This window comes from Buteo buteo, chromosome 9, assembly GCF_964188355.1.
Source record: "Buteo buteo chromosome 9, bButBut1.hap1.1, whole genome shotgun sequence".
Classification (NCBI taxonomy): domain Eukaryota; kingdom Metazoa; phylum Chordata; class Aves; order Accipitriformes; family Accipitridae; genus Buteo; species Buteo buteo.
The window spans coordinates 34,768,603-34,780,815 of NC_134179.1; the positions used below are offsets into that span (position 1 = coordinate 34,768,603).

Here is a 12,213-nt window from a genome sequence, read left to right on the forward strand (position 1 = left end):
ACATATATGCTCTGAAGAATTAGCTGACTTGTTATTTCAAAAATTAAATAGTCTTTAACAACTTTAATGTGGAGGCAGGTGTTCTATTGATACAATATACTCTCCTTTTCAACCCACACTTAAAGTGGTTTCTTAGAGTCCTTTGGCATAGCAGAGAACATAACTTCTGCCGTGGGCCATGAATATTAGTGACTCTTTGACAGTGAATGTCTTCTGTGTGGACGTTAATTTTGTCATAGTCTGTTCTGCAGAATTCCACACCTGGGTCTGGAAACCCCAAACAAAGACCTGGCAATGCTGATTTTGCCCATTCAGAGTCCTTGGGCCACAGAGCTAAGAACTGGGAGAAGAGGGGGAAATGTGGTCAGGTCTCTGCTCTGGGTGTGAATGGTTCTTATTGCATCTGGGACAGATGGAAAACAGTATCAGAAGACAGGTGAAAAAAGCATCAAACCATACTAGCTAAAAAAAAAAAAAAATCAAATTCAAGCAGGAAGCGAAGAGGGAGATTTTAAAATTCCTCTCTTCCCTTTACAAACTCCTAAATCACCATAGACAAAAGTAAAGAGAAGAAAGTAGGTTGCTCCATTACAAACAGCTGTGGGACAGGCATTAGCAAAGACTACATCCAGACTTTGGACTGAAGAAGTTGGCCTCTGCTTTGCCACACATCATATCCAGCACCAGACTCTGCATCTTCTTCTGTGTTCTATGAAAGTAATGTGAAGAATGGAAAAATTAGGATGGTAATAAATGTTGTAGGAGGTAGTACAGGTGTTTGTAAATGAATGTGTCTGAATTTGGGGGTATTTTAAGAAAAATGGGCTTCTGCAGGTGCCTGGCTAGTGTGCTGTGTCCTGTCCCTGCAATAACTGGAACTCAGCTGCTGCTGATTGATGGTAAGGCACAAAGGTGTGCAGGCTGTGGTCTCACAAAGGCTAGTGCAATTGGCAGTGGTTCATGCTGTTGAGGCATGTGTAAGATGAAACTGCCTGACTTCTGTTTCCAAAGTTTAGTAAAACCTCCATTGTCAAAAATACTCCCAGCTCTGGAAGCACAAATAGTGGGCAAGCTAAACTGAGCTACTGCTAGTGAGAAATTTTTTCAAATCCTTCCTTAGGATAGGGAAGAGGTTTGGAGAACATTTCCTAATTACAGTGATGATATAAGTCAGGATAGTCAGGTCTTTGTGCCTTGGTGACAGCTGGCATCATCCTGACAAATTTGTTTGGAAAAAAATTACTGATCAACTGACAGAGCAATGTGCGGGCCTCTTCCCACAAAAAAAATAATAATGTATGTACTAGTGCCATCCACCAAGGGCTTCGAAGATATTTCTCTAATGAAACATAGAGCAATAGTGGACTGAGACTACCACTGTATTATCAGGATAAAACCCTGCTCAGACAGTTTAATTGCCAACAGGGTGGAAAACCATACACGCCTACAGTCCCTTAACAGAGGTGGACCATCTTCTCTCTCTGGGAGTGTGATTCGCCTATGAGTTAAAGCTAAAAATCAGGTGCTCTGTCAGCATGTGTTTGCAGCACCTGCAGTTTGTCTTGCAGTGTTTTGTTTTGTGGGGAATCCCTGAGCAAAGGGGAGCACTCATTGCAGACATGAATAAACTCGGTGAACAAGCCAGAACGTGAGATGCCTTTCACATCGGTGAAATAAGTGACATCCAAGAGTGCTGTCCTCTTCTTGGGTTCTTATGTGCTTGTGTGTCCCTAAGCATGAAAAAGGATTGAATAAATTAGCAGTAGTTCCGCATTTCACATTAGTAACTTTGCACTGAATTTCTGGGATGAATCAAGAATATTTTTCAGACTACATCTTAATTTGAAGAAAAACCAAAACACCTGTATTAGCTGTATATAGCTGTATATAGTTCTTGTGGTGTTTTATAGCCTTATCCTTACATAGAGAATATCAGAGATCCACATGATATTCGTCAGTACCCAGACTTTTGTTCACCTCTAAATTAGCTCAAAGATGTATGAAATCACAAGGTGGCTGAGAGATCCCTGCAGAATAAACACTTGCAGAATATCCTGTGTGTTTATTCTAGCGAGTATTTGTACATGAATTATCATGTGATCATGAAATGTCACAGCTGTTTGCTTCTGCTGAGGGGACGTGAATAACTGAGGCACAGGGCTGAAACATCACACCTTTGAGGACTGGAAGGAAGTAAAATGCATTCTCGACTTAAAAAATCTTGAAGTCCCCTCTAGGAGACTTGTATTCTAGTTCTTATTTCCATTTTAAAATGCTGAATTAAATAAATAAATAGCTGTAATGCATTTTAAAATGATATTTCAGACCACCCCCCTCTTAAACATGGGTTGGTGGGGGTTTTTTTCCTAAGTATGTGCTTATGAGAGTTGGAGCCTGACTTCTATATGTAATATAGGCAAATATCCAGGTTTTTAGCTCCTTATCTGGATGCAACCCTCAGCACCTATTTATTTACATGACACTCTTAAAAGGACAAGATTTCTTCCTTATTTTTCTCACAGAGAGAATTCTAACCAAAACAACATGAGATTACGGTGCTAAGCAGATAAACATCACTTGCTTATACCTACATGCGAACGCAATTGTTTGTATCACTCACTGTTGAGTTGGTGTATATCTGTAGCATTCTAACTGGATTGTTATAACTACATTTCAAAATAAAAATGCAATAAATAATATATACAAATACAAAAATACAAGGAAATGTAATAAGTGATCCAGTCAAGCATGAAATTAAATTACAAGTGGTGTCCTTATTCCTGTGTTTTTATGCCAAGAAAGATACTAGTCTTTCCCAGGATTTCTGTAGCACTGCCTTTGCTTCCCTTCAGTCAGGAAGCAGATTGTGGTACATAACTGTAAAGCACCCCTCTGATGTGATTGTGTATCTATGCCTCATTGTGTTTAAGTATTGAAATTCATTATACAAAGCTGTCTGGTGCTACAGCAGCGCCCGTAAGTAAAACAATGTTTTGTGATTCAGCATCTTGAGAGCAGCAAAACAAGAGAAGGAGCTGTAAAGCGAAGTTCTCTGGGAGTCCTTTGGTAAGAACCAGGCTGCATTCAGAGACCTTTCCTTGGGTTTATGTCCTGTCAAAATCCCCTGGGAGAACAGAGTTGTGAATATCCATGAAAAGAAAGTGGCAAAACTGCCCTGGACTGGGAACTTCTGAGGAAGGGAGGAAATTACATAAAACCTTACACAACAGCCCTTTCACCTAAAGGGACCATCCAAATAAAACGTGGCTCTGACTGGTGACAAAGAAGCAGAAGTCTGGATGGGAGCCCAGGGTGCAGGTACCGTGCCCTGTAAACTAATTCAGTATAAACTGGGGGTTTGTCTGAGGGGAGTTTATCCCCACTGCTCTTACTGGGAGGCCACTGCAGAAATTCATTGCTTTTCTAATTTCTTTCTCTTAAATGTAGCCTCGGGCAGCCTCTGTTTGGTCACAGAAGGAAACCCAGAGGAATAAGCCTAAACTGCCAGACCTCTTGGCTTGTACTTGATGACAATCGACCCAAACATATTGTGTATCTGTCCCCGCTCCTTCTCCTCAGCTTGCCTTAGGAGTGACATGTGATTAGTTATGCATGTGCTGAGACGCCCTTTAGCTGGGATAATTTGAAAGGAAAACTTACAGTGCCTTATGCAACCTTGCCCCTTATTTCTCATTAGAAGGAAGAAGCAAATTCTCTACCTCCAGACTGGTTATCTTGCACATATATACACAGATAGATAATTTGGTATATTATTTGGTACATACATTTGCTATGCCTGTTTTTTACAAAAATATGATTTTCAGTATTCATTGAAATAACTAGAAAGAATATAAGTGTGGAAGTGACATCTCGGAGTTATTTATCACCTATTCTCTGCTATTTTGGTGCATGGGCCAGAACTACCTCATGTCTATTAAAGCAAATGCAAATTCAAGGCTATGGAGGACAATATTAGATGTAATTACATATCTCAAATTTAATGGACAACCCTGCAGCAGGGCTAGAAGAGATTGCTATTGTATTATGAAGTTTCAGACTCCCTTATTTTGTGTTTCTTTCCAATTCTTTAGCAGCAATTGTAAGAGTCCCTTTGGAAACATGTAACTGTCTTCTGGGTGTTTTAAATATTCACTTAAATCAATACACTGACAAGGACTGAGCAGCTTGACTGAGTCTGTTGGATTTTCTTGTTTGAAATTCACATCACGTGCACGGGAGAACTGGGTAAGAGCTGTTACCTGTCACAGTGCTATATGTCCACAAAATCATTAACGGTTTAAGCCCAATAAATAGCCCAGCAAAGCCAGCAAACGTACCAACTGCTGAGAGAGATGTTTGGCATTAAACCCTTCAACTATCCTTGTGACCATACAAGATGCTTTCCCCAAAATGCACTGCAACCTCAGAAAAGAGATGAAGGACTACACTGCATACAGAAGCCAGGCAAATGCGGGGAGGGCTGCGACGGGGAGAGGAGTGGGGCCAGACCAGGGTGGCACCTGCCTTCCCTGTGACAGCGGTGGCACCAGGGAGCCACACCAGAGCTGCCACCTCTTCATCTGCACTGCGAAGGAAGCAGAATCCTGCACAATATGCCCTGGGTGGGACGCAAGGGTGAACCGAGTGCCCTGTGGTTGTGGAGCCCCATGCTGTGACCAGCACTGTGCCTTGCAGCCCACGGTGCCACCTCTCTACAGGGTCAGGACTGAAAACAGGGCCTGGACATCAACATTTTATTGCTAGGTTAATGGAGAGAGCAGATATACAATGACAAAGAAATTATTTAAATAAACAACCTAACCTGTTCTGTATCATTTCTCCTACTAGCTTTTTTGTTTCTTTTTCATCTTTGTATTATTTCCCACTTGCAGGAGGGTACAACCTTTCTGCCGTTTCAAAACCCTCTTCCATAATATGCCTTTCTGCTCTGGGATAAGCCTTGGCACAATGGCTGTGCAGGCCTAGCAGGTTTGAGGGCCTTCTTGAACGTTCCTTGGAATTTGGTATTTTCCAAGGTCTGTAATGGTAAAAATAAAGGGCTATCTTATTGTGTATGCAATACTACCACAGGACATGAGCAATTTAACCACTGCATCAGTTTTCTAAATTGCAACGCAAGCTAGCCCACCATTTCCTATTAGATTCAGTAATTGTCTCTATACTGGTTTGGCAATGCTGTAAGAAGATAAAACTATGCTAGACAGTAATCTGTACAACAAGCATTTAAAGATAATTCTTATGTGCTGCAGGCTAGGTGATGCAATTTAAGACCAAAGAAAATAAAATATATTGTAGACTTCTCAGATTGGGCTCGTGTCATGAAGTGCAGGAGTTTAACAATATATTCTTTTTTATAGGAGAAGGTACAATAGTGACCAGTTATTACTAATTCTCCTTGCACTTTGCACTAAATCTTCTTGTTTCAGATCTTTCGATGCGTTTCAACCAGCCAGAGTGAAATATTCCCTGTGTGGCAGTGCCAGGCTGAGATTGATTTTGTTCGATTTCACACGTTTTAGCCTGCAGAGGTAAGGACAAAAGCCATTGTTTCACTTACATTAAAAGTGTTTTCATGTCTTCTGTTCGCACTTCTCTGCCCTCCCCCCCTTGCCTCCATAACCCCCTGATTAAAGATAGCATATTGACTGCATGGGGTAGTAACATGACAGCGAGAAGTGGGAATACTCCTGAGCAACTCTTCCTATGACGAGGCACTCGGGTTGGAGGCTGTAAAAGATCTTCATTTGTACCACTGCAACTGAACATGCTGAACATTTACTCTGTTTCTGGAAGCTCCAACTCTTGCCATGCTGCACTGTTCATTTGCCTCCTCCCACCACCACAAAAAAACAGTGAAACAAAATGTCCTGCCTTCTGGACGTACTTATGCTAAGATTCCCCTCACTGTGTGGCTGTGGGAAGCTTTGAAAATGAAGGAGCTGAGAAACCCAAAAGCCTTTTTGGACTGTGAGTCGCCAAGTGAAATGAGTCCCAGAAAAACACAGCACGTCATCACAGCTTGCTCAAGATGAAATGGGGACTCAGCACATCAGTTTGAAGAGAAACAGTAATTTAAGAATACCTGGAGATAATTTTTTAACTGGCAAGACAAAAAAGCAGATGGTTCCCTAAGCCTTGGTAAGGGAACAGACACGTGTTACTAGAGAGAACTGAGAAACCTGATTCCCAGTTAAAAAACTGTATGTAGGGACCCAGTACAGAGGGAGAGAGGACGAAGGACAGGAACATGCTCCTGTAAAGGAAGCAGGGAGAAGGTACTAGGGGACACAAAGGAGACACTTTCTATTGGAATAAAATAAAGCCATTTTGAGAGATCCTTGGCCCAGGTGTCTGCCTGGACACTGCTTAGACCAGATGCCTGTGAGAGCAGCCGAGAGGTATGGACTGCCAAAACATGTTAAAAAGATAAATAAAAAGTACATGTTTGGAAATATTTAAAAACAGCCATTCATTTCTGAGGGCAGACAGCTGGAGGAAAAATAATTGAATGCAAATATATTAAAATTACAAGGGGGAGAGCAGGTGGCTTACACATTAACATGAAGTCCTGGCCACTCAGTAGGTCTTGCTAGTTGGCCTTCCTATCAACACAGATTTTGCTACACAACTTACGTTGACAACTTAATCCTTACTTACTCTGATTCAAAATACACTAAAATGGCATCCAGACCTGGAGTCTCAACCATCAATTTAAAATCATTTATATGTGAAGACTGAGGCAGCCACTAAGCATCACTGCTAAACCTGGAGCTAATTACGAACTTATCCCCTGTGGTCACCTCTGCAACACTGCTCCTTCTCATACCACTGCAGCTCACAAGAAGCATGGGAAAAGAGGTGAGCCTTGCTGTGTGGCTCACACTCTATTTGAAATGTTTGTGTGGACTATAGGAAAACAACACAACAGACCTGCAGGCTGCAGGGCTAGCTTCAGGCTCTTGCACATTGAGTAGGGTCCACTTGAAGCAATGGCTGGAGAAGGTGTTTCCCGAACCCTCCTCAAGATCAGCATCTTCAATGACACTGGTTATTTTTTCTGCACGTGGTAGAGAAAGGAGCATTGCTTCCTCAGGGAAGCAATCGTACAGGCACGGTACAGGAGTGCTACTCTTCAAGCTGATTGACCCTCGTAGACCAAAGTAACATTTGTGGTCAAGAACAAGGCTAATGATCACAGCAAGATCCATATCCAAAAGTTACAATCTCACAGCTAAAAAAACACCAACAAAAAAATTAAAAAGGCTCTCCTAAAAAGTGCTGCTATGTCATCATCTTGTAACAGCCAGGATCTCATAATGTCATCAAGCAGCAAACTCTAACAATAAACGTCCCCACAAAGCTTCAATAAAAGCAGCAGATATCATTCTCTCTACATCTCTCCTGATGGAGATGTTCCATTTTTTATATATATTTAAATATTCATTTGACAAGAGGGAGAGACTGACAGTAGCTCGGTACTGAAGATACTCGCAAGGGATCTCTCAGACCCAGATTCAAGCTCTCTCACAGAATAACGCAAAGTATTTCTCAAGGGTTTGCATCAGGATTTTCTTCTCTATTCCAGGACACAATACTGGTCAAGAACAGAGAGAAAAGAGAAGAGTTGCCCTGGGACAGTGCACAGTCCGGTTATAGGGCGTTCACCTGGGAAGTGAAGGAGGTGCTCTTAAGCTAAGTGAGTGCCTTAACTAATGGCTCTTGGGGTAAAGTTCCCTCACACTTTCCCAATGTCTGCATCTTTCCACGGGAAAAAAAGAAAGTCACCCTGGCCCACAGAGGTTCCCTATCAGCAAAGCCCAATTCTATGAAATATTTTAAGGCGCCACAATTTTCTGATAGAAAACATATTCCACTGGAAAGTTCCCAACCGGCTCTATTTAAAACAGTGCTGGCTGTAATTGCTCATAGTCTAATTCAACCAAGTAAGATAGAGTTCAAACCCTCATGACTGCACATAACATCTTTAGAGTGCAACAGATCAGTAAAGGCAGCATGCTTTGTTATTTAAGTGAAGACCAGTGTTACTAAACAATTTATCTTCATTGAAACTCCATTGGTAATGCAGTTGGGACAGACATTTTCAGGAGGACTTTCTGACCTCTGTGTCAGCACCAGATGTAGCTAAAGGTTTTGAACTGACTAATAGATCCTGTGTTAATAGACTTCCCTGGTTAATTCTTTTGCTCTACTTTAGGAAGGAGAAAGAAAGAGTGTCTTGGCTTGCTTTAGTCCCCAAGCTATACTAGTTAAACTAACAGCACAACATTACATGTGAGTGCTTTATCAAGGCTTATATAAGTTTGACTTGCCCTTGTAAATGTAAACTAGTTTCCATTTTTAAAACTAACTCAATTTAACTCTATATCTGCACACCAATTTAATTTAGAGGGATGCCACTTTTCTGTTTAGGAATTGGAATTCACTGGATTGGTAGAGGAGAGGTTTGATACAGACAGGGAAACATGAAAACTGAAAAGTAGATAAAGAAAAACAAGCTAGGAATAGAAAGAAAAGAGAACAAGAAAATGGATGGGAAGTTGTTGTAAGACAGCTGGAAAAGAACAATTTTCAGTGAAGCATTGCTGGCCACTTACAGACAGAAAAATGTGGCCATAGGGAGGGACAATCACAGAATCAAGAAGAAGAACAACAAACTCTGAGATCTGAATTACTGAAAAACTGGCAAATAAATCTCAGATTTTGATAGGAAATGAAAAAAACTTTGAAAATCAGCCTGGAGGCCATTCCTGCAGGCATTAAGCATGTTCTAGTAGTTTCAAGTCCTGTCTCAGGAAGGACCTGACTACACATTTGAGTTATCTAGGTGCTTCAAAGGCTCCAGTAAATTCTACTTTTTCCTTCTTGGTTTCCTCAGTGACTCACACTTTTTTATCTCTGTCAGCACAATGTCCTCACAAGCTTTGCAATAGACTCTGCTAGGAGCTAAAATACCCTCCAAAGCCCTGAAAAGACTTTTTGTGCTGTCTTGTGACTTTATTTCCAAAGCTGCATGTCTGTGTACTATACTGCTTTCAGTTCTTCATGCCCATGTACAGAGAGCATGCTGTCAAGCCTAGCATGCCTCCGCATCTGTGCTCGTTTAGGTGAAGAACATAGCAGCAACTGCACAAGAGGTTTAGGTCAGAGGTTGGGATTATGCTGTGTAAAAGATCTGGAGGCTTGACCTGAGACAAAAAAACATATTAACTAGGTGTTGAGCTTTCGGTTAAGAACACCACCTTAAAATTCTTTAGGGCTTTTTTTGCTTCATACAACTCACACAGGCTTAACAGAGATGTCAAGAAAATCTTACTAAAATGATGCAACAAACAAATGGCTAAAAAGCTCAGGTAAGCCCTCTTGGCTTTTTTAAGGTGACAGTGCTGAGGGGGAAGCTCGGTTTTTGAAGAGGATGAAATATTTTCTCATATTATGAACTGTATTCTAAATATATTGCATATGGCTGTTTTAAAGTACAATTTTTTTGTGAAAGTAGAAGAACAGTAAGCACAACAAAGAATTAGTTACTAAGTTTCTCATGATCTAAAATCCTCAATAGTCCTTTTCTTCATCAGACATCGTCTTAAGATACCAACAGCATCAGCCAGAGACTACGCTAGACACCACTCTAGTTTCTTACAGACATGTAAGGCCCCATCTAACTTCCACGGAGTCAAAGGAAGGTGGATCAGGCTCCATCTTTTTATTTGCATGGAATTCAAGCTCTTGAGCTACAGAGATTTTTGGCCATCTCCCTGCATGGGGGGCTCCCAGGGCTGCCTGCCTCTCCCAGCTCCCTCTCAGTCTAGCCCAGGAGCTGGCAGTCTTATCATGACCTCCATGGCACACTGAGCTGTATATTTGGGTTACTTATGTCTCCATTCCCTTCTCTTCTGACCCACTGTCTGGCAACAAAATAAAAAGTATTGAAGTAGCATAAAGGCAAAACTGAGCACAGCATGGGGTTTCTACAGTATTACCTCCATCCTTATCCCTCCATCTCCAGGACATATGAAAACATTTCTTATGCAAACTGAATCAAAACCAACTTGAGTGACTCAGAGAAACCTACAGATCTCAAAGAGCTGGAAATGAGCTAATTTTAATTCTATCAGGAAGCTCAGAAATATAGACTTCCCTGGTTCTTTTTTATTTTGATTTTTTTTTTTTTAATTGGGACAAAAATAATCTAAGCTCATGTCTAGCCCTATGGTGCTTCTTTAAAGATTAAAAAGCAATAAGATAATAAAGAATGCAAATGTTCAGACAGCTGCTCACAGGGAGATGCTGTTTGAAGTAACAGTTCTCTCTTCCCCTCTGCTGCAGCTGGGTTGCTTTTAATTATTAGCAAGGAAAATAACAGGTTTGATATATGTGGATGCAAGTACATTTTCACCATCAGTTGACTTCTGCAACTTTCACACCAACACTGTGTTTGAGAACATGGACAAGTTTACACTAATGACAATTAAGAGTATTGCTCATAATTCTGAATATTAAATAGAGCATAGGGATAGTACAAAGGGTGCTTTTGCATCACAATCATGAGGACTGTCACAAAACACTACTTTAAAAACTAATGTTCAATCCCCAGCTTTCACACACACATCCCAGTGACCTCAGACGAGTACATGTGATTTACAACCACTCAGACATAGATTTCTGGTCCCCTTTCCCAAAAGGCTACAATAGCACCTCAGTCTGAACAAAATGCAGAGCAACTGCACGTAGGGGCATGAGATCCCCATCACATGCATGGAGAGATGGGAGAAGCTGCAAATGGAACTTGGTTACTCTGCCACTGCCTGACCTGACCCAGAGGTGGAGGGAGCTGTGTACAGGGCTGCCTTTAGAGCAGAAGAGAAAATAAGAAGCAACATGTCAAAATCCACCTGAGGCTTAGATCTAAAGGATCATTTCCACCTTTTTGGCTACACATGAGATGAAAAACTGTTACATACCTTACTATTCAGCAGACTACAGTCAACCAAGAGAGGATGGCAAAGAGAGGGACATACACAGATAGATGTGTACCTGCAGTCACTCACTTACTTTGGATTTCCAGCCCCTGGCTTCTTTCTCCGGAATATGTTGAGGAAAGTGTTGGACTTGCAAGGTGCCTTGCCGTCCCCGACATGCATACGCACCACATCTGAGGTGGTGAAGGCACTGCGGACGTTCCTCTCGGGCTTGGCTATGATGATGTACATCTTAGGAGTGAACATGCACCCCAGCGCCACTGTCACGCTCAGGCTCACTGCGAAACAGGTGGTGATGATCTTGTAGTTGCTCCCGAAATAGATAGGCACAAAGGCCAGCCAGATGATACAAGTGGTGTACATGGTGAACGCAATGTACTTGGCCTCATTGAAATTGGCAGGCACATTGCGAGTCTTGAAGGCATAGTACGTGCAGCTCATGATGAGGAGTCCATTGTAGCCCACGGGAGCCACGACACCTAAGTTGCTGGTGTTGCAGATAAGGTAAACTTCCTTAATGCTGGGGTAGGAGAGGATGGGCATCGGGGGCTCCAGGATGATCAGTGTGATCACCAGTGTCAGCTGCACGCTGATCAAAATGGAGGCAATGACCACCTGGGCCCAGGCGCTCATGAAACGTGGCTTGCGGGTACAGATCTTCTTTTTGCTGCCCGCCAGGATGCGGGCAATGCGGTTGGTTTTGGTCACAAGGGCAGAATAGCACATGGCAGAGGAGAGACCCACCAGAAGGCGCTGGAGGTAGCAGGATGTCGTGGTGGGTTTAGCTATAAGGGTGAAAGGGCAGACGTAACCCAGAAAGATGCCAGCAAGGATAATGTAGCAGAGCTCCCGGCTGGAGGATTTGACAACAGGGGTGTCCCTGTAGAGCACAAAGATAAGGGTGACAAACATGGTGACCAGGATCCCCAGGCAGGAAAAGACCACAGCCACAATAGACTCTATATTGCTCCACTGGAGGTACTTTACAGGGATGGGTTCACAGCCTGCAGTGTACAGAAAAGAAACAGAGTGTTAGAAAGGTAGCTGCCTGAAGAAAGAACTTTTTTCTTCTGGCTCCAAATATAATCCAAACATTAGTTATGCCTATGTGCCACGGATTATTAAAACATTTTACAAAGGAGTGAACTACATCATGGAAAAGTTTGGATGAAATATGTTCAAAAAACAGCCG

The 12,213-nt window shown here is 42.0% G+C and overlaps 1 protein-coding gene across 3 annotated transcripts in view; it reads right to left on the bottom strand.

Annotated features, from left to right (window-relative positions):
- The window catches only part of GRM1 (glutamate metabotropic receptor 1), a 191,023-nt gene that overhangs the window by 17,810 nt on the left and 161,000 nt on the right, over positions 1-12,213 (bottom strand). For all 3 annotated transcript variants that reach the window (XM_075036818.1, XM_075036820.1, XM_075036819.1), the window contains exon 7: positions 11,095-12,025. In XM_075036818.1, coding sequence (XP_074892919.1) covers positions 11,095-12,025 — 931 coding nt within the window. The remainder of the gene's footprint in view (positions 1-11,094; positions 12,026-12,213) is intronic.